This window comes from Doryrhamphus excisus, chromosome 21 (assembly GCF_030265055.1).
Source record: "Doryrhamphus excisus isolate RoL2022-K1 chromosome 21, RoL_Dexc_1.0, whole genome shotgun sequence".
Taxonomy (NCBI): Eukaryota; Metazoa; Chordata; class Actinopteri; order Syngnathiformes; family Syngnathidae; genus Doryrhamphus; species Doryrhamphus excisus.
Window position 1 is genome coordinate 14,655,896 of NC_080486.1, and position 22,974 is coordinate 14,678,869.

The 22,974-nt window shown below is 46.2% G+C and overlaps 1 protein-coding gene and 1 long non-coding RNA gene across 7 annotated transcripts; one reads left to right on the plus strand and one right to left on the minus strand.

Moving 5' to 3' along the window:
• Positions 1 to 181: 181 nt before the first annotated feature.
• Positions 182 to 9,037, minus strand: LOC131108928 (uncharacterized). Of its 3 annotated transcripts, none has more exons than XR_009120577.1 (3): positions 7,962 to 9,037; positions 5,519 to 5,643; positions 182 to 2,990 (listed from the first exon to the last, which is right to left on the minus strand). It is a non-coding gene; the product is annotated as an uncharacterized LOC131108928 (long non-coding RNA). The 3 variants fall into 3 exon arrangements; XR_009120576.1 differs by having other exon boundaries at positions 5,514 to 5,643; XR_009120578.1 differs by having other exon boundaries at positions 182 to 2,307; positions 2,394 to 5,643.
• LOC131108924 (enhancer of polycomb homolog 1-like) lies at positions 6,929 to 19,754 on the plus strand. Of its 4 annotated transcripts, none has more exons than XM_058060363.1 (15): positions 6,929 to 7,321; positions 7,744 to 7,838; positions 12,245 to 12,404; positions 12,632 to 12,777; positions 12,924 to 13,130; positions 13,216 to 13,364; positions 14,381 to 14,525; positions 15,004 to 15,162; positions 15,256 to 15,345; positions 15,446 to 15,594; positions 16,280 to 16,701; positions 17,256 to 17,422; positions 17,536 to 17,677; positions 17,791 to 18,145; positions 18,222 to 19,754. In XM_058060363.1, exons 3-15 carry the CDS (start codon positions 12,305 to 12,307, stop codon positions 18,292 to 18,294), a joined length of 2,304 nt encoding a protein of 767 aa, XP_057916346.1. In that variant the 5' UTR covers positions 6,929 to 7,321; positions 7,744 to 7,838; positions 12,245 to 12,304; the 3' UTR covers positions 18,295 to 19,754. The 4 variants fall into 4 exon arrangements, with proteins under 4 accessions (XP_057916346.1, XP_057916345.1, XP_057916343.1 ...); XM_058060362.1 differs by having other exon boundaries at positions 6,929 to 7,242; XM_058060360.1 differs by lacking the exons at positions 6,929 to 7,321; positions 7,744 to 7,838 and adding an exon at positions 7,936 to 8,731.
• The last annotated feature ends 3,220 nt before the right edge of the window (positions 19,755 to 22,974 follow it).

A 22,974-nucleotide genomic window follows, 5' to 3' on the forward strand; every position in this document is an offset into this window, starting at 1 on the left:
CACATTTGAGATCAAGTGAAGTGAAGTGGAACCATTCTCTCAAGGTTTTGGATTATTCTGGATTATTGCCCTGGCGTGTGAAAGCAGCCTTAAATCTAAGAACCGACCATTCATATTCATAACATGTTGTGTTTTGTGACACATTTTCTCCCCTCCTGTAGAAAGTATTGACCAGTTGATCATTATCTCCTCCCTCTCGCTGACCTCCAGGATCAATATTCCATGTAAATACCCCCCCCCCCCCCCCCCCACCATTAGCTGTTTTTTCTGTCCTCTCCATCTGCTACCGTTCCATAATATTCAACAAGATGCTTTTTAAAAATTTCCCATTCAAACCAAATTCCGCCCACATCCCGATAAAGACGTTGGCCAATCCGTTTTGTTTCTCTGCTCCATTATCTTTTCAAAGACGCACAATCAAGCGCGCTTGTGACTTCCGCGTCATCTTTGTCTGCAGTGGGTGTGAGGTGGGCCGAGCGGCAGATTAGTCTTGTTTTTGGAGTCTCTGCGGGTTTGTGCTTTGTGGTCTCACCTTGCTGGATCGGGCTAAAGAACCCCCCCACCCCCCACCCATTATCTCAGGCTCTGCTCCAGGCTCCTGGCTCCTGCAGCGCTAATATTTGCTCTTGGAAGGAAGGGAGGAAGGAAGAAAGGAAGGAAGGAGGGTAGCTCACTCCTCTGCATAGGTAACCTGTCCAACAAACTCATTTAGCTTCCTGGCTTTGGATCAATAAGCTTTTATGTGGGTTACAGTCCCACTCGGGGGCTTTGCAAGGCCCCCAAATTGAGAAAAGAGAGCCAAGGCAGCAAGCAATAGCATGCATGCTCTCTTTATGTCAGTATCTTAGGTGAAAAAACACAGAAAATACCACATTTTTGGGTACTGTAATACCACATTTAAGGGTACGATAATAGCACATTTCTGGGTATTGTAATACCACATTTCTGAATACTGTAATTCCACATTTAAGGGTACTGTAATACCACATTTCTGGGTATGATAATAGCACATTTCTGGGTATTGTAATACCACATTTCTGGGTACTGTAATACCACATTTCTGGGTACTGTAATACCACATTTCCCCTGCTCATGATACACTACAGGAATAAGGATAGTTTATAAAATGTCAATTTAATTTTTGTTTAAATTAGGCAAAATGAAATATTCTCATAAGGATGTCTGATATTGGCTTTTTTGCCGAAAATCCAAATGTCCAAAATCTCAATTTCCGATATCAATACCGATATGTGTCACATGACGTATCTCCTGTGATGGATACAGGTGTATCCATCGGCGGTGGCCTCCAATAAAGGTAGCGAGATGAGGAGCACGATGGCAGCGTCCTTCCCCGCCTCCCACCTTCATGTTTATCTCCACCCGGCCCAGAGACAAGTGGCTCTTATTTCTTTTGTACAAGCCCAGCCACTCAGTAGATCAAATATGGCGAGTCGCTCGGGGAGGAGATGATCTTCCTCGGGCGCTAATTACAAATCCACTTCACTTAATGATGAGAGAAGAAAGACCGCGCCTCGCTTTCCGGTTGTGGGCTGTTTGTGTGCCACCGTGCTGCTTGAGTGCTTTCCTCATGGAGGACGGCGTGGAAGTTGGGCATCTCATTAATCTTCCTGTCTTTGAGGCGGTCACGTGGCGTTGGTGCCGCTCAAAATGGCCTCCTGTCACATACTCACGGCTGCGAGTTTGATGTGGAAGAACCTCGTCTTAGCTACAGAAGGGGGCCGGGAAAACTCCAAATTGAGCGTATGCTCATATAGCGAAAAGATTAGATACACTCCTGACTACAGCTGTGGCTGTAGGCAACCTTCTGATTATATAGCTACTATATATATACCTCTGCGTGCGCTTTAAAATATTGGCGTGAACCCTACGCATGTTATACTTGCTGTACTGCTTACAATGAACTCATCAACGCTATTCACGCTAGGCTATTACAACATTGGTTCTGTTGCTGCTGTGTTGTTCAGTACGCCTCTTAATAAATGACAATGTGCTCCACAAGGTGGCGGTATCTGCATTTGATGATAATTTGATTGATGACGAGTGATCAGCATATACCTCTGCATGCGCTTTAAAGTGTTGCTATGACTTCCTGTACAATGAGATATTAATGCCGAGCTGAGCAGGTTGCTTCTTACCGCTATTCCAACATTGGTTGTGGGAGCTCATGATGATTGGAGAACAGGTTGCCTCAACAGGACGCCATCGCTCCCAAAGCACGGGAACACCAACAGGAAGAGGTTTTGTGTGTGTTGTCTCACAGCAGGGACACTTCTCCATCCCGGGAAGCTGGGAAGCAAAGTAAGCCGTGAAACAAATAAAAACAAAGCGTGACTGACACCAAATATTCCTGACGGGCTTTGAAAGAGAATTACCTTTCTTTGCTTTGGTCTCTCATCACTGACTCTGTGAAGGTGTCATGTGATCTGTAACATTATGCAATGATACACCGCGTATTTATGCGTAGAAGAAGACAAACACGCCGTCGGCGACCGCTTCCTCCTTCCTGAAGGATTGACAGCGCTTGAAAATCTCTTCATCTTTTGTCGGCGGTGTTTTCTCCACATGACGCCCACCCAAAGAGCGGAAAGCAACCCCCGCTGCTTGCTAGCTGTCCTTGTCTTACCTCAAACACACATCAGGATGTCCGAGGAATCCGTCCGATGGTGGCTGCTGGGATGCGTCCTTGCAACACTTCATGGATTGATGCTGCTTATAAAAAAAGACACAAAACCTCCCTCATGTGCAGCAACGGAACAACCTGGCCAGTCTTTGTCCTTCAGGCTGGAAGGACATGGGAGAACCTCTGGGGCGATCGAAAGGACAACCCCCCCCCACCTCTCCACGCACACACACTTCCCCTCCTCCAGTGTCACAGTGTTCCCACACCTGCTGACCCACTTCTTCGGAATACCTGCCATCGGTTCTGGTTCAGTTCACGGCATCACGGAGTTAACGGAGCTAAGCAGCAACTGGAAGACAAACACAACACAATTCTTGCTGCATCATTCAAAAATCAGGCTTATTTATAAGAGATTATACGTAATAAGTCAATAATTTCAATAATTTGCATGTTTATACATACTACAATAAAGCTGTTCAAATAATAATAATATATGACAGGGTGCTCACATTCCTTGTTGCTACCCTTGGCGGACTAACAACAAGGGATGTGAAAAATATATATATATATAAATAATATTAATATATATATATATATTATTTATTTGGGTTTTTTTTTAAGGTAAGAAAGTGCACTCAGGAGAGACCCGGCCGCCTATGTTTGTTTTAGCTAGCAGGTCCTCACATTTTTTTATTTAAATTTTTTTTAAGGCAAGAAAGCGCAGGAAAAAAATATACAATCAAACAAGTCAATTAAAAATATATAAAAAAAATATATTAAAAATGCATAAAGTCGAAATATATCATATTAAAACAAACAAAAAAATGTGTTGAAAACTAGGGTAATATAGGATAAAGTCATACTATTATTACTAAATTAAACTAATTATTTTTATTGATTTAATGTTGAAATAATTATAGAATTTGTAATAGATTCCAGTAATCCCTCGTTTATCACGGTTAATTGGTTCCAGAGCTGAGCGTCATAAGTTAATTTCATAAATGAGGCAGTCGCCCCCCCCCCAATATAGAGGCTACTCGATGCCCCTGGTGGGTGTGGTTTGGGTAAGAATGACGTTATACAGTAAGAGTTGTCTGTGCCTCATCTTTTTCTGAGAAAAATGGCCACAGTGGGCAGAACTTCCCGCCAAGAGCGCCCCAAGCGTCATTTAAGACAGCGTCGATAAATCCTCCAACCCAAAAGCATTACTTGCTCTGCCACTGTGTGTGTGTGTGTGTTTTTGTGTGTGTGTGTGTGTGTGTGTTGCAGTGGAGTTGATCATGTTTATCCCGCGGAGCAGGCTCGGCAGCGCGTGCTAAATTGATTCCCGTCCTGCAATCCCAGCTGAGAAATGGAGGTCCGGCCCGCTGAAGGCAGGAGTGGAAAAACAGAGATTTAAAGGTCACCGATGCACCGGCTCCCACTCACCGGGTTAAAGAGGCCGCGTGGCAGCCGCAAACCCGACGGGCGAGCCAAGTGAAGCCCTCATCTCTTCATCTCCGAGGGGCTGTGTGGCAGCTCGTGTGTGTGCTCAGACACTTGATTAGGTACGCCGTCTTTGTTTGACGGGATGACTACCCGAAGGTCTGCTGCTGATGATGAGACCCAAATCTATAACCTCCCCCTCACTTCATGGAGAAACCAGCCTGACGTTGGGCAACGCACTAATATGGGACCTCTGACACGCGTTTAAATTGATTAAAAAATACTTCTGGATAGCGTTTGTTCAAGAAGAACAAATTGGTGTGGATGCAGGGATTGTCTTTCCACTAACAACATCCATCCTGAGCCAGGGGCGTCCTTGAGACAAAGGTCGTGTCCCCGCCTCCTCCCCATCCTGCCGGGGTTAACTGTCGCTCTGACCTCTGAGCTTGTTATAGGATGGTGGAGCATCAGTGGACCATGAGGAAGGAGGAGGAGGAATGTGTGATATTCACTGTGATTGGCTGATTAGTGGGGTGCTGGGATTGCATTGCTACCTACAAGATGTACAGTATGTGTGCATGCATCCACTGTGTCAATTTCTAGGGGTCGTCATGGAGATGAAATGGTCAAATGCTCAAGGTGAAATGGCTTTAATGGTAACGATTTAGCCAACACGGCTAATTTCAGGTTACTCATCAGGATCAGGGGCGGGCGGGGCAAGGTGTGTTTGTTTTGGAGTGCGCCTTGCTAAAAGAGATCCCGTTTCTACACTCGGGGTAGCTACAGCGCTACAGTCGCTTAAAGGTTCTCTGATTCGCCGTTTTCTCATGCAGTGTTTAAAAATAGAAGCGTGCTCTTGTCATACAGAGGATCTTTGACTGGAATTTTAGAACACTAGTCTTTTAGAGGCGCTTAAGGCTATAATGTTTGCTGTTTGTCATTAAAAACAGCGTAGGGTTCTTGTCTTAATGGGCATTTTTGCTGCCGATTCCTAAAAACAGCAATGGGTTCCTGTTATAGAAGATCTTTGATTGTTATTTTCACTTTAGATCCTTAAAAACATCCTTATTGAGGATCGTTTCTTTTTCAATGTCGGTACTTAAAAACAATTATGCTGTTTGGAGTATCTTTGATGTATTTTTATATATATATTTATGGTCAGTCCTTAAAAACAGCAAAATGGTCTTTGATTAGATTTTTTTTGTAAAGCTGTATAATCAGCAAAGGGTTCTTGTCATGAAGAGGATCTTTGATGAGAATTTGCGCTGTCAATCATTACAAATAGAGCTTTTGACAGCAAAAAGAGTTCTTTGATACCTAAAAACAGCAGTGGGATCCATCCTGTCACATAGAGGATCTTTGTCTGGGGGTTTTGCAGTAGATTCTTAACACCCATCATAACAATGCAATGGTTCGGTATGGACAAGGAGGAGTAATCGATCCATACGTTACCGCAACGCAGCCTCTTGTTGTTGGGTGTGATGCTGTGGTTGCCATGGCGACAGCTCTCCAGCATCCTTGACCACCGCACACACACACACACGGAGTTGGATCCAAAGTCAAGTCCTTTTTTGTTGCTGTAAAAAAAAAAAAAAGTCAGTGGCTGTGATGTGAGTCGGAGGCTGCAGAATAAATGCAACAGCCGTGACAGTGACTACAGTCACATGACACGCTGGGACTACAAAAACAAATCTCTCAAAGCATGTTAGCCCAAACAGTGATGCGAGCCGGGCGATCCAATTTTCAGGCGGCGTCCTCCTGTGGCGATGCACATTGGAACGACGTCCTGCTTGTGAGCTCATCCCAGCGGTTGTCCCAACTTGTTTGGGGGGGTGGAAAATGGGTGTGGATGTGTGTCTTATAGTGTTTTGATCTCCCAAACCGCAGCAGCACACAACAAATTCAGTATTTAGGACTCTGGGATTGAAGCAACAAAAAAAATCCCATTGATAAAGTACTCTCAGGCTAATTACTGCACGGTAATGTAACTTTTGGCAAGGCAGGAATGATGATTTGTGGCTCCGACTTGGAAAGAGAGATGCTGCATTGTGCATCGCAATGCTGCTGGAAGCCTGCTGGGCTTTACGTGGTTCTTTACTGCCCTCTAGTGGACAAAAACACAACAACATATGGAATTGCATTAAAAATGTGAGTATTTATTATTAAAGATTGTGCTCTGACAGTTCACTTTTTTGCTTGCATTGCAGAGATTTGCAACACAAGCAGGTTTTGGTACCACACACACACAACAACACAACATCCATTATATGAGAATTTATAAGCAGTGCAATGATTATATATGATAATAGGCTCTGTAGCAACTGCTTAGTAAGCACATAAAAACATCAAAGTAATATTAATGCATGTTTTTCTTTGTGCAGCCCCATTAGAATTATACAATCTCCACATTCGTGTACAGAATATATTATAATGTATGATATAATCGTTTTGAACATAGCTTAATTCTGCCAGATATGTATGAGGGTCTTTTGACAAACGTTTTTTGTAGTGCAAAGCGCCTCTCTCATTGAGCAGCTCTTTAACGAGCATCAACAGAGAGTTCCTATTATACACGCGATCTTTGACTGTTTTTTTTTGTGCTGCAGAATTCTTAAATAATCAGAAGAGTTCGTGTCTTATACAAGGCATCTTTGACTAGCATTGCTGGAGTGGATTATTAACAACAGAAAATGACCTTATCTTTAGTTATTAAAACAATTTTTAAAGTGTAAGTTCTACTAAATATAAATATATTGTACTACATTATCATTAGTGGTGTTTACAGTGAGTGGGCGAGGCTTGTGGACAAGAGAACTTGCGTTTGTTGTCGCTCCTCCCTTGTGATTGGTTGGTTTCACACGCCAGTCAACATTCGCCTGCTAAGTGGCTTCTGGTGGTCAGTTTTGGATGTTTGTCGAAGTCGCCTCCGAAATCCTTGGAAGTTTATCCCAGGACTGATAATGTCCCTCTTTTTGCGGAAAACCGTCAGCGATCACCGATGCATCGCTGTTAGCTGCTCGTACTTTGAAAAATAGCAGAAATATCGAGAGGAGTTCCCTTTTCCGAGGCGTCCTGAAGGGGAGCTAACCACTGTTAGCATTGGGCTAGCAGTATGTCAGCAACAAGAGGAGCTGTCACCACCATCCTCCTACCATGGGACTTTGCTACAGGAGCGGGTATGTTGGCGACGGCTGAGCCGGGATTGGTGTTTTTGGTCGGTATCGACGAGGAGAAGCAAGGTGGAGGCGAGAGCAAGTTAGTTCCGAGTTGTTGGAGTGCAGTGGGGAGTCTCCAAAGTGTTAGGTTGGCTGATGGCAATGGCGCAGGGTCAGGCTAGGCTAGCTTTAGCGTTGGCTAGCCTTGTGTAAACACAGCTGTGCGCGACAATGCTAGCTCCCAATAAATCCCATTTGTGCTCTTTTATATTCGTTAATGTGTTTATTATCGTTCATTTCACTCCATTAATAGTCGCAAGGCAAAGGGCATATCGTCGTAAATAACATTAACATGAAGTAGCTTTGATTTGCATGGAACCACCTCCCATTCTGCCCATAGTGTAAATCCAACCAAAGTACTGTTATTATAATGCATACTAGGTAATAGTAGAATACAACGGCTGCATGTGTGTTGCAGTAAATATTTTTTGGGAGCATAATAAACATTTGATTTTTATCAAGGTCCTCGAGGATGCAGATTACTCCCAAATGGATGATGGTTTTCCTGCTGCCCCCCTCACATCAGGATGGTTCAGCAAAGATGACAACAATTCCAGGTTAAATTCATGTTGTATGTGTCTTTAAATGCTTCCTTTTGGGCTGGCTTTATTTACATACATTAATTCCTACGTAATGCATGGCATCAATATTACATTTGTAGAGAGAAAAGTACAACTTACCATAGGGTGGCAATCTTTGCGAGATGTCAACAGCCGGGATGTAAACTTGATTGAAATATGAAACGATATAGGAAAATATTAATACGAACATTGTTTTATGATGGCGCCTGCTTGTTTTTGATCATCGAGGACAGTGATTTTCAAGTGGTGGCATATTTGTTTTCCCGGCATAATAAGATAATTTCCCTTCCTGGAAAAAGTTGACGTCCCCTGTTCAGCATCCTCGGTCCCCACCCCATCTGTCTCCGGACCCCACGGTTCTGTCGAGCGCGCAGGCGTGCCAAGCTGCGTGGGAATGGCTGTTGGTGCGATTGAGGGGGTTGGGCCGTGCGGAGCGAGCGGAGCGCTACATGAGTTTGTAATGTCCGCCATGTTGGCCATGGCGCATTGAACCGGGGAGGGAGAGCGGAGCGCCAGAGCCACAGCGACCGACAGAGAGCGACCGAGACGCGGGCCTGCCCGTGCGCTGCTCGCGCTGCTACGGACCCGAGCCCAGCCTCGATCGAGCCGCTCATTCCAGAGGACCGTCCCGGATCCATCCATGAGAACTACAAGCGGAACTGCTGTTATTCCTCGCAGATCCACGAGCTTTATGCTGCGTCTTTTGATATAAAAACATGAGTAAATTGTCGTTTCGGGCGCGGGCGCTGGATGCTAGCAAGCCCTTGCCCGTCTTCCGCTGCGAGGATCTACCGGACCTACACGAATATGCTTCTATCAACCGGGCGGTGCCGCAGATGCCCACCGGGATGGAAAAGGAGGAGGAATCGGTATGTTTTCAACGACTGCTGGAGCTTTGGCGGTTGAGGTTTTGGCGGTGTTTTTCCCAACCTGGCGGGCAACCGCTACGTTGCCTGCGCAGGCTCGCTCAAAATGGCCACCATGTCTGCTCCGACGAGCACACGACGGATCTTCGCGAATTCGCCGTGTAACGACGCCGCTCCAAGACGGGTGTCACTGGCGAGGGGTTTATAAACCGCACACCGTTCTTCGGTCGTGTTGTGCCCGCCAGTTTTGCCAGAATATGCGGGGGGTAGCACAAAGAAGTCACGTGACGTGGATCTCTTCCACCATTTTGTTGATTTTCTCCCGGCGAGCAGGCCGCGGACGCGGTGCACCGTGGCTGTGCAGAGGCCAGGGGGAGACGCTGAGCTTCCGCCGGCTTTGACAACCGGCATCCGCGTGTTGACAGCTCCCGGGCCACCATGTGGGCCGCGCTTGGTGGCGGCGGTGGTGCGGTCTGGTCGCCGCTAGACAGATTAGGACCAGGATTTACTGTTTTCTATTAGTAACACTTATTTTTTCGGTTCGGAAACTTGTGCTAATCATATAGCATTTTAGATAAAAGCATGGTTGCTAAACGAATGATAATGTACCCCGTTGAAATTTTTGTTTTGTTGAGTGTGAAATATACATTTAATTATGTTATTGACAACTTTGTGGCGTGTTCGTAAGCAGAAGTGGTTGAACATGGCTGTGCTTTGTCCTTGTGTGGTTATAATCGGGTACTTTGTTACTTTTATATGGTAAGTCAGAGGTGTGGGACGGCACAGCAGCTTGAGAAAAATAAGGAAAAGCACATTTTGCAAACCTGTTTATTTCTTAAGGCAAAATTACTAATTTTTTTAGGACTTGGGTAGTTGTGAACAGCAGTGTTCTGTCATCCATGGGGTGTTTTTTTTTTACAGAGATTCCAACAAAGTACTTTTAATTAGTTGCAATTGATCCTTAAAAACCCCATTACCCATCATTCACATTTGTATTTAATTTGTGTTGCAAGTGAGTGATTAGTACTGGGAGAAACCAGTTTTAGCATCGAAGTCGATCATTTCTGGGTGCTTTGGTCCCTCTGCTGATCAGGAGGAGAGCCCATCTGTGATGCTGAACAGCAGACACAAACGTCAAGGAAAACACAGACGGGGGAGGAGGCCAAGTCAGCAGAACACCCCCCCCCCCCCCCCCCCCCATTCTGGACCACAGCGGCATTACATAACAGAGTGACAAAAGAGATAAAGAGGTTTTACTACAGTGGCTTAGCTCCCTGACCCACATCCTGCCCCAGGGGGTCAGTGGAACGCGGGAACGGACTGACTGACCACATGTCGGCCAGCAAAGGAACTCCCATTTGACTCAATAACAAACCCACATGCTCTCTTAATGTCTGGCATACATGCACAGTTCTATTGACCCTTCCCTTAAGTAGCCTCATGTCCAGATCTGTCTTATGTGTTCAGGAATGTTCATGAATCAACGCAATCTCCAGAATGTCCTAGCATCTCAGTGTTGTCATGGATGGCTCCAGCCAGCATGAGCTGCAAACACCTGCTGAAGGCCACACTTTAGTATCCATGGCAACCTTTATTTTTCTTGGGAACATTTCAATCGGAGGAACGTGCGGTGCTGTGAAAAAGACTTTTTTTTCCCAGCTCTGTGGCCCTGACGGAAAGTGAAGTGGGTTCCTGGAACAATTTGTTCGCACACTCGACGTTTGTTGGCGGTACACTTGTACTGCATTCAAGCCCATCTATTGGATTGGGGCTTGACCGTTATCAACAGGTATTTATGTGAAGTATTGAGCTCCTGACACCTTCCCATGGTCCATTTGGTTTGTAACGTGGATGTGCAGTAAGTCACAGGGTCTACATATTTACTTCACCAAAATATAAATGAAGTACTTTGGTCTTTGCTCTCATTTTTCATGAGATGAACAACAAGATCTCAAATGTTTTCCAAGTACACAAAGGCATATTTCGCTCACATATTACTCACACAAGTCTGTAAATTTGTTAGCATGATTAGTACACAGGCGTGCCTTAGGTTGGCCACAACAAAAGGCCACTCCACAATGTGCAGTTTTACTGAAAGGGGGGCACGTCCAGAATGTTGATCACGTTTTGTTGTGTTTCTAACAGTAATTGTCATCAGTTTATTCAGTTTAGCCGGTTAAATTTTGACTTGGTCTTCTGCTCTTTGCGCATTCCGTGTTTTTGTAGGCAGATGGTTGTTTTCTTGGCCACGTGCCGTGTTCCTGAATACTCGCTCACAGCTCGGGTACTGTTGCTGTGAAGCGGCGATCTTCTCGCATGCGGTCGCATATTTCGGCTGAGCGCTGACACTTTTTTTTGTGGTGTCATTTGTGCCACTTTTTTTCTTTTATTACGCCGTCAAACACTGACCCACATCTTGGAATTTGCTCGTGACGGGGGGGACCGGGAAAGTTTTCTAACGTGTTAAAATGTGTAGGAGCCCTATTGGGATAGTTGTCAGAACAAGCAGTGACTGCGGAGGCCATCTGTTGCTATGTATTACCATGGAGAGCCTGGCACACTGCAGGATGGGCATGGTAATCAATAAATCCATTATAAAGAATTGAAGAAAAAACACAAGCTCTTTGCTGCATCCGCCTCCACCTTTGGTACAGTAGAACAAACGCAGTGGTGTCACGAGGTGGAAAAATGATTTGTCACTGTTTGCCTTACCTGTTGTTCGATGGTGTGATGAGCAATTGGATTGCTAAACTGCTACATTTAAAAACATTGCTGAGACATGGCGGAACAGGGACGATTAAGATCTGCTTCTTCAGACTTGTTGAATTGTTAGGTGCCAACTCATCCAGATTCTGGGGGAGACTTGTGGGAATTTTCCACTCTTGACATCCTGACTGAAGTTAAAAAGCAATCAAACTGAAACAAGAATAAATAAATATGTTGTGAATGTGTAAAGACTGCGGTCGACGACCCAAAAAAAAGCTCTATGCATCTAGTTAGCATACAGCATCAGTGGCTCTCCATCTCGGCATCATCAGCAGGTGTGCTAACAGGATAAGCAATTTCACGTGATTACAGGGAAATGGCTTCCAAGAAGAAATATTACCAGAAATCCAAGGATGAGTATTTTATGCGTTTGCTTTGCAACATCTATTTCCATAAATGGGGTGGCGGAATACTGCAACACGAGGCAACTTGGGGTGTACCGACATGGCTAAATACTAACGGGGCTGCTATCATCCTTGCTGTCTATGCCAGATTTTTGGCAACACAGCACACGCCTGTGGTTTTCAACACATCGAAGCCCAATTCTCACTGTGAGAAATAACGCAGGACGTGACAAAGTGTTCCACATAGTGGCTGTGATGGATCTCCTCTTTATATCAAATGGGAGGAACAGTACGATGCACAATTTTTTTGGGTTTTAAACAGTGACTTTTTAATACCGTGGTATATTCTACCGATTGCAAACATGATTTATTAATGCTTCCTATTTCCCTCTCTCCCGTCCTCCAGGAGCACCATCTCCAGCGGGCCATCTCGGCGCAGCAGGTCTACGGCGAGAAGCGGGACAACATGGTCATCCCCGTGCCGGAGGCCGAATGCAACATCACGCACTACGAGTCCCTGTACCCGGGGGATTTCAATATGCCAAAGCAGCTTATTCACATACAGCGTGAGTCAGCGGCCATGCCGTGTATCCCAAATGTCAACATAATATCCAAAGCGCTCGGTTACACTTTAATGGGGAGCTGACACGTTCCCTCAATGAGGATGTGGCTATTTATTGGCGTGAGTGAAATTGAGCCGCTGGGCTTGTGTGGAGTGAAATAAAGCATCTGCTTTTGAGGTGCTCCCCAGTAACTCGTCGCTTCTTTTTTTTTTTTTTTTCTCTCGCCGCAGCTTTCAGTCTGGACACAGAGCAGCCAGACTACGACCTAGATTCAGGGGACGAGACTTTTGTGAATAAGCTGAAAAAGAAAATGGAAATCACGGCGCTGCAGTTTGAGGGGATGATAGACCGCCTGGAGAAAGGCAGCGGGCAGCAGGTGAAGCGTTATTCTTGTTTACTTGTGCTATCTTGACGACCGTCCATAAATTAATCAGCAAACAGCAGAGTGGAAGCTGTTCTTGCTGCAAAGACAGCTGGGGGCACAAACATCTTTGCATTTCATTTCAAAATGTTTCTCCGCAGTTCGTCAGTCTCCAGGAGGCCAAACTGCTGCTGAAGGAGGACGACGAGCTCATCAAGGAGGTGTTTGACTACTGGAGCCGGAAGAGGAAGGTGTGCAAGGGCGGCACCTTCCTCCCTGTCGTCAAGCAGGAGAAGCGGGACGGCTCCAGCACCAGCGACCCATACGTGGCCTTTCGCAGACGGACGGAGAAGATGCAGACCAGGAAGGTAGGCTACACAGAAACAGGAAGTCATGTACCGATGTGTGTACTGCCGTTACCTTGTCACAACGTGACACTTTTTTTGTTCTTAGAACCGCAAGAATGACGAGGCTTCGTACGAGAAGATGCTGAAGCTTCGCCGGGACCTCAGTCGAGCTGTCACCATCCTGGAGATGATCAAGAGGAGGGAGAAAAGCAAGAGAGAACTGCTGCACCTCACCCTGGAGATTGTAGAGAAGCGGTGAGGAACAGGTTTTGTTTGTTGTTGGTTGTCTTTACTGTGTAAGGATGCCTTTAACACAAAAGCACTTTACATCCAGCTTACATTTGCTGCTTTGTTTTGTTTGGGGGGCTGACTTGCATTCATTTAGCTGCATTGGCCGTATCTACCAAACAACATGGTGGCGTCTCACTAGCCCTGAGAGCCTTTTAGGTGCTCCTCTTGACTTGTTTTTATTTCCTAACCTTGGCGCCCACTCGTTCCTTGTCCCCGAAGCGTGGAGCCTTTGTGATCCCTCCCAACACGATGTCCAAATGGAACAAATTTCCTGCGAAACGAGCTGTCACCGACAGCTTAAATTGGAGCCCCCTCCTCGAAGTCCCCATTTGATTTGTGGTGACATTTCAATTTCCTCTTGTTATCCCCCCCCCCTCCCGCCTGGCTTTCTGGCTGCTTGTCCACCAGCGCTGACATCCCCCCCCCTCCTCCCTGCCAGCCCGTTCTACTCTTTCTATGTGACTTCTGCGGTCCGCTCCATGATATTATGCTGATTTTTGAGTGACCCAGGTGGAAAGCAAGGCAGCACATGGAGTATTCCAATGCTATTTATTATCTGCTGGTCTCCACCGGTGTTAGATTTCTGACATTTTCTTGTCATCCCCAAGTTCTTTTTGCTCAAGGGTTTGTTAGAAAAATGGTGCCTCAGCTATTAGAAATGACAATTAAATCAGAAATAAGAAATATGTAGGGGTGAGATGAGACGATGTATGATGAAATAATGACTGGACATACAAACTTTATTTAAACAAGTCACAAAAGAAAGCAGGTGTGATTTGAAAGGTTTATTGTTTACTACGTTGCTACAGCATTCAGCAAAATGCGGATGAAGTATGGACCCGTGTACCAAAGCCAAGATGTTGGCAAGCCATTAAAAATCAATGTTCAAAGTGCTTGAAGTTTTTCCCTGTGAGAGCGATGTGACGTTGTTGGTAATGAGAAGTCCTTTCAGTCCTAAATGCTTTTATTTCTCACAACAGAAACACAATGCCCGACTTTGGCAGCGAGGTGATGGCAGAGGCGCTTGCCCAGCAGGCTCTGGTGAAGCCCATCTACACCATCCCCATCATTCCCAGTGCCAACCAGTACCGACACCAGGACCACTTGGACATGGACTACAAGAAGGTGTGTGGACCTAAAGTAGCAGGCTTTCGAACACCTCATTACACAGCTTTATTTTTGCTCTAGTGCCATCGGTGCCCATTATGACTTAATTAGCTTGAGTGACCCAACAGCCCACCCCCGCTACTCTTCTCTGAACACCGTCCATCCTGTGGAGCCCCCCCCCCCCCCCCCCCCCCCCCCGCTTCTCTGTTGTCTTTGTCTCCCGCGTCTAACAGCTGAAAAGGCTTTGACTAATCCTAGTTGGAGTGTGTTCAGTCAGGGAGGGGTCGTCCCCCAACAGGGAAGCGGGGGTGAGCGGTGGCACGGGTGGGGGAGGATGGGCGGCGCCATCTGCCTCCACGGCAGCATCTGGCACGTGTTCCCATCTGCATATCAATGCCCCGTCGTCCTCACTTCTTGTGCAAAGAGAACATCTCCATCTTTGAGATGCCGGGTAAACATTTCATCACTCGCCCCCTCCTCTGCTCTCCCTCACCAGCAGGACAAGACGGAGGTGGTGCGAACCAAAAGGAAATACGAAAAGAAGCCCAAGATCCCCCCTATGTCTGCGCCCCATCACACGGGACCTTCTGTGTTTAATCTCAAGGACCTCAACCAGTATGACTTCCCCAGCTCTGACGAAGAACCCTTCTCCCAGGTAACGACACGACACACAGTCACCATGCAAATGCGCTAACATTTGCTTAGCTCAGCTCTTTGTTTACTCAAGTGTTACTTTTTCACCACATAGATTAATTCAGGTTCCTCCGAGGCAGAGGAAGAGAACGATCCAGATGGCTGCTATGCGTTCAGGAGGAAAGCCGGCTGTCATTACTACGCCGTGAGTGTTTTCTCTCTCTATCTCCCCCGCTTCTATTTTTACAGTCCAGAGCGCTCTGCCTGATGTAATTGTTATTTCCCACTCCGCCTCCATCCTACAGTCCAATCCTGGCCAGAGTGGCAGCTGGCCGTGGGTAAGTCCGCTGGAGGGCGGGCTGGGTCACCCAAGCTTCCGCTACTGTCTGACCTCGCTTAGCGCGCCGCCACGCTGCATCGGTCTGGCTCGACGGCGCTTGGGCCGAGGTGGCAGGTGAGTGAAGAAGACCCCGAGTCATTTGTCATATTCTTCAAGGTGTGTGTTTGTGGGGACAAGACGATATTCGATGCTAACTGAGCAGAGAAACGGTGCTGCTGATTGGCTGCTCAGGGCCTCGCTGGCTGTTTCCCAAGTATCTTTTGGCAAATAACATCAAGCTGCTTGCTAAAATGTTGAACACATTCCCCACCGTGGTTCGCACTGTGGCCTCAGGCCAACACATCCTGCAGGTTTGGCTGCTGGCACGCTAATTAGTCAGACGAGTGAATTCTAAAATGATGCTAACATGGTCAGCAGCAGTCCACTCCACAGCCATCACTTGTTTTGATTCATGTAGCAGCAAAGCATTTCATTATGGAGAACATATTTCTGTTTGTTGTGGTTTAAAGTCTTTGGGCTGTGTCATGTTCAAGGACCGGTGGGCGGCTCGCAGCAATGGCACTCTTTTAAACTATATTTTAGAAGGGTTTCATAAAATGTAGCACATTTTCCTCGGCAGCTTTTGGTGAACTCTGGCAGAACTCAGATGGGCTGTGAGACATCATCCCTTATTTGAAACCACCAACCACTAGCATCAGGCTTTTGATGGACACTTTTATTTAAACGCCACCGGATGTCTCAGCGGCAAACCACTTCGGTTCAGCGCTAACATTTTCTCTTTTTTTCCTGCGGCTTCCAGATTCTTGTTGGACCGAGCGCATGCGGACCTCTGCCAGAACCTGGACTCCGACCCAAAACCAGAATCGCTCACCTCGTCACTTCCAAGCTCTCCACTCCGCAACTCCAGTACCTCAGAAACCAATACCTCGGACCTGATCGGCTCTTCCCGACCCGTCTCCTCCGTCTCCTCAGCATCACAACATCCGCTGTCGTCATCGTCATCGTCACCCGCCATGGCCACGGACCTTGGCCGCATTCTTTTGAACATTAAATCTTGCCGCTGGAGGCATTTCAGACCGCGGACGCTATCCCGCCACCTTTTGCTTGGAGGAGACTCCCCTCCTAAAGGTTGTGGAGATTTCAGTCGGACGGTGACGGGACTTACTCGGACACTGTCTGGGGGATCCTGCCTGCAGAACCGCACTTGCGCTCCTGTCAACTGTGAGTTTATTATATATGCTGCTTTATTATATATGCTGCATTATTACTGTAACATCTACAGGCGCTATATGTATGACTAGGAGGCCATCCATAAACAATCGCTTGTCTGCCGCAACCATGCCAACACAAGGGAAACAAGTGGTTCCCTCGGTGTGGAAGAAAATATTAACATATTAAAAGCCTAGACACTAATACTAATCTATTTTACCTGGCCTACATCGGTCTGGCTGACCTAATGGACGTCAAAGTGGCCCACTCATTTTTCAATATTTCTGACACTCGAGGTTTACATCCTCATAGCGGTAACGTGAGGAAAGTCCCATTCTTGCTGCGGCTCAATCAGATGCTGTCGATGTTATTGATGGGTTGGGTTGATGGTGAGTGATGAGCTGCTGTTGTGGAACGGAATCTTGCACTATTAATGACAGCAGCCACTCAAGTGTCCACGCTGGCTCCACGCAGTCTTGACGTGCCGAGAAGGCTGATGAATTGATGTTTGGATGAAACCTGTCCACGTCCTGCTTGTGACCGGCATGGTGTTTGCCCCGCTGCAGTGTTGACGGTGGAGCAGTACCAGCAGCACCAAGAACAGTTGGCTGTCATGCAGAAGCAGCAGTTGGAGCAGAGCCAACAGCAGCAGCAGCAACAGCCGCCACCACAACCGCCGCAGCAGCCGCCGCCGCAACACGCCAACAACTCCATGAGCGCCGCCAACCCGCTGGTAAGTCAGGCATCTACTCCATCATACTCGCCGTCACCCACAAGCGCTGTTACATACCAAAGCAAATGTCCTTGACATGCACTTGATCATCATCATCATCTTCCTCTGTCCAGATCCTGGTGTCCAAGACGTTGGACCAGGCCAGCGCCCAGTTCGCCGCCTCAGCTCTTGTCACCGCTGACCAGCTGCTGGCATTCAAGTCCAAAGAGGAGCTGGTGTTGGCGAGCGGCGTCAACGGTGTCCTGGGGAACGCAGGTATGTGGAACGTATTTAGATTGTAACGATGATCCCATACCGCTCACAGCCACTAGAGGGCATGATGAGCTCTAATGTATTAACCAGTGTTACACTTGTCTTCCTTTTGGCAGCGGTCTTCAAAGGTCTGCACTTGTCCAATGCCACCACCCCGCCCGTCACCCCCGCTTTCCTCCAGACCTCCCCCCAGCTGGCCGCCCCTCCACCCGCCAACGCCGTCCCCGCCGTCTCACTCTCCTCCGTCCCGGCACTCGGCCTCCTCGGGTGCAACGCCGCCACCCCCGCCTCCACTCAGGTCCTCATCGGGAACAACATCTGTCTGAGCGTCCCCTCGGCCCCCGCCCTGGCCGGGCGCCACCTGCCCCGCACCCTGGCCGGGGTGCCGCCCTCTGCCTTAAAACTGTCCACCGGCACCAACCTGCAGAAGCCCAAAGTGTCCGCAACGCCGCCCATGGACATGAACTCCAGGTGAGAGTGGAGCCAGACAGACCGCCACCCTTTTTTAGTCATCTTGCTAACATTTGTCACGTGTTTGTGTTCCCAGGGACAACCACGAGGAGGACAAGCCGTCCCTGAGCAGTATAACAGACAACACGGTGGCCATGGAAGTGACGTAGTAGCGGCCACAAAGGGGCGGAGTCTACTTTTTTGTTGTTTTTAGGTGCTGTGCATCGTAGCGTAGTTGGGGGATGCAAAAAAAAGGGACTGCCAGGATGTGACAAGAGACTCTCATCCTTTTTAATGAAAAACTGTGTTTTGTTACCGTGGAAAAGTGTAAATTATGAATATACGGCAAAAATGAATATGTGTACAGTAAAATATTTGTACATATTACTTGAAAAAAAGAAACTGTCCGTTTGTGATGTTTTGCACTTGGGAGTCAAAAGAGGAAAAAAAAAAGGTATGTTGAGAGAATGAGTTGTACAGAGAAGTTTTATCATGTGCATGGTGCGAGCTGCTGCTTTGATCTATTTATTATTGTGCCGTGTTTACACTTTTTATTTGTACACTGTACCATTTTTTGTTTGCTTCCTGTGCTCTTGTACACGTTAGCTAGCTGCAGACTCCTGGGTGTCTTTCTACAACAAATCAAGCGCCCTCCCTCGCCCTTGAGGGCAGGGGTGTCCAAACATGGTCCGGCGAGAGGGGCGCCGTGCGGATAAGATGTGTAGGTCAAAATATGCTAAGCTATCAAAACATCTTGGCTAATTTGTATCATATCGAATCATACATCTCAATCCTGAGCCGCACTTGGGGCACCCCTGCCTCGGGGTCTCGAGGAAAGATGGCCGCCATTGGTTGGGGTGGGGAGGCGTGAGACCTTTGACCGTTGTCGCAAATAATACGTAACAAAACAGGGATGAAGTCTCTTCCCAGAAGCCTTTGCTGCTTCCTACTAAAGCACTATTTTTGTGATGTTTTGTTGTTTTTTTGATACAGATGCTGCTTTTTGTATTTTGGGTTTTAAGGGGTTGGTCCTTCATTTTCATGCAATTGGAGTCCCCTTTGTTTTTCTTTCTTTTTTTAAACAAATCCCACCAACTTTTTTTGTACAACAAAGTTATTTTTGTATTTTTTTGTTTTGTTTTCTTGTGGTAAACTTGATTGTAAGCTTTTTAAATGTCATTGTTTGGTTGTGTAAGGTGGTAAGGGAGGCCAGAGAGCAGTACATGTTTATCATTCCAGGTATTAAAGAGAGGAAAAAAAATGCAAAATGACGAGGGTTGGGGATATGGAAGGGGTGGTGACCTTACCCCATCACGCCCCTTTATTTTTTTCTTTATTTTTTTTTTCTTTGGGGGGGAAAATAATCTCCAGACGGCTGCAAGGCCAAAAACCACAAGTATTTTTGGGTGCCTTCCTTTTGGGGAAATGACATGTCCTCTCTTCTGTGAAGAGTCCGGCACAAAGGCAGCATTACTTAGTAGTGCTGGTGGTCTTTGTGGTGTATCCTTGAGGTTTACTCGTCCCACCTGGAGGCTGAAAAGATGGAAAAAATAAAAAAAATAATGTGACGATTCTCACTAAAATAAGACAATAAAGCCCAGGGCATTAAATGTGACCTCCAATGACTTCTGTGTTTGTGTGTGGCGGAATATCACCTAGTCATTTAGTGTAGAAATATGGACATACAATATTAACTAAATAGACTTTTTTTTTATCATTGCGGCACCTTGTGTACCATAAATGGCATGTGCACCACAGTTTGGGTACCCTCTGGTTGTAGTGATAACGATACCACTGAGTAAAATTGATGCAGGTATCGGCGATGCCAATGTCATATAACATAAAGATTGAAAATATGTAAACTATATGAAAATGGTAAATAAGTAAATATTAATAATTGTCATTGTTTGGCAGATATATTGGTTTTCGATCGATTTCAGCGCATAAAGAGTTGTATCGATATTTCAGTATCAATCCGCACGTGGCTAGCAAGTAGAAACGTCACAATGTAGCAACGCAGCCGAAGCTAACCAACCTCACTCGATGGAGTTTGCAGGTAGGAACACTTTGAATAAGCGTCTTTCAAGCCACGAAGCAAGTAGTTTAATCTCTGAAAGTTTTGTTTTCGAATTATGACAAAAGACAAAAAAAAAGTCGCTACACACTTCGAACAAAGATGCTAGCTGGCGTGGTTAGCCTAGCTAGCTAGTTTTCCCCCCCTAGCTAGCTAGTTAACGCGACTGTTTTTTGGGACTTAGCAGGGAGTGAGTGTATAAATTAGACGCACAAAACCTGCGACAACTCATAAACTGTTGATGTAATATTAATAAATAAATACAAATAAATAAAATCAGCCTGCAACAAAGATGCTACCTGGGGTTAAAGCTATCTAACCAACCCTAGCTTATACTTTTAATCGTGCTAAGGTGTCAAATGAATGCACTACTATGCATCTACTATTTTACGGAATTATTTTACTATATTACGGAACTTAATATTTTAATTTATTTTTATTCACAGGAACGTGACCTTCATTAAGGAAGAATGAAAAGAGGCGGAGTCTCCCATCCTGTTCAAGCTACCGCAGTGCTTCGGTTGCCAGGCAACAAGGCCTCACTATAATGGCCAGTCAACAATGGGTAAGAAAATGAGAAATTGATTGACACGATGTCTCTAATTGACTGCCTTAGTGAGGTGGTGGGGGGGTCACCACTGAAGAGACCCTAAAAGGAGCCACAAGTGGTCCACTGTCCCCCCCCCCAACGCTGCCGCCGACGCACCTGCCTCTCCCGCCTCCCTCCTCTTCATCGGCAAGAACAACACTCCTCTTCAGGAGGCACAAAGCAGGCCTTTCACAGTGACCGTCTCTCCCCATGCAAAACCTCATTCACAAAATACCCCATTTTAGACTCACCTGTCTCAATGATGCTCACTCTTGCTGACTCGCCATGGCGGCCTTCAGCTCCAAAACCTGACTTAGCTTATTGTTCACTTCTTATTATTCGCTATCAAAAAGCGGGCAGATGTAAACCCCAGCAACATCGGAATGAATCACATCCTCGCCTCCCTCCCTCCCTCCATCCATCCTCTCTTCAGTAAAACCGCAAGATTTGTTATTGACTTCCCAATTGTCTCTTTCAAAGGATCAATATGTGTAGGCGGCGGTAAGGTTCTTTTTTTCCAGAGCGGCAAATCGATCAGCGGGCTGTTTTCATCCTGATAATGGAGTGTTGCATGCTGCCAATTACCATCCTATGACTTCAAATTAGCTTAGCATAAGTTAGCGGGGTTTAGCTTGGCTATTTTTGCTAGCATCTACTGTGGCGAGCTGCTAAATGCTACTTATACAAGCGTACATGTTGCCTGTTGTCATGGGAACTATCGCAGATCGCCACTGATTGGTAGCGCTGCTGGCGGCCATCTTTAATTGATTCCCAGCAAGCTGTATCGTTTGACCTTGTGAGGCTTGCTTTGATTTCTTATTGACGTTTCTTTCTTTTGTTGCCTTTGTGGTTTCTTGGCTTCATGCTAACACGCGTTGTTATCTGGACTAACGGGTGAAATGCCAGCTGGTGTTAGTTCCCTCACACACACACACCTCTAATCCCTCATTTGTCCAAATCCCATTCTTGAAACTTCCTTCTGATGCCGGAGAGACTTGTGTTCTAAATAAGGCCACCACAAAAAGGCCATAATTAAACTGTAATTGACTCACCTGACCAGTAGGTGGAGCCACTGTACTGTCATTATGCTTTATATACGGATCTTCTGGTACCGGACCTCATGTTGCGTGTACCTAATGAACTGGCAACGTCCCCCCCAGAGTGACAAAAATCTGTTTAATCCTAATCGGAGCCGAGCTTACGCCTGCAGGACTAATCTTCTTGCCGTGTCTTCGGCCAATCGAATGACAGCTTAGAGGCTGACAATGGCCTCAGGTGACCTAATACTACTACTCAACGCAGAACCAAGTCAAATACGAAGCCAAATAAATCAATTTGGGGTGAAATTGCAAGTATCTGACATTCAGATCCAGTCAAGTCTTGCAGCTGATGTAAGCATTGGTGAGACATCACTTTTGGCATTTTGGATTTAAAAAAAAAACATTTCTATATTGAAATTCCCTTTCAAAATGTCATAGTCAAATACATTGAAACAATGATATATAGCCTGTCGTGAGTTCAAATATGTGGCGCCACCGTGTGGGCATTTAGTATCAACGCAGCGTGTGCAAATGGCCTCATCAGTGCCTTATTCTGCCAAAAGGTGGCGACAATTGCTTTATTCCTCTTGTACAAGGTTATGAAAAGTAGTTAGCGTCAATGTGGAGAATGCTTCCCTATGTAGGAGTAAATAGCGGTACTAGTAGTAGTAAAAAAAAGTACGTAAAAAAATTGCTCATGACAATAAAATAGTATTTACAAAAATACCAAACACAAAACAAACATTAAAAATAAATGTAAATATGATTTAGTTGAATATAAATCTAAACTAATTACATGTGTTCTGATCCATATTACAGGCCTGGGAGCTGGTCCGCTTCCAGCATCCGCCTCCAAAAGAGGCGCCCACAAGTCCTGCTGGCCCCCAGAGGTTGGAGTCCCCAATAAAACTGATGAAAGACCTTGGACCTTCCCTGCCGATGTCATTAGGATGAAACGTGTGTGATAATGTTTCACTTTGCCTAGCCTCCCGTGTCCACACATGGATCCACTCATCCGCCGACACACTCCCACCCGTGGGCAAGGAGGAGAGGAACCTGTTAAAGATATCTGCAACACTGGAGGATGAAGATGCTGATGGTTGACTGCCCTTCAAAGCCGCGCTGCTAAGCTACGCTAATGAGCCCT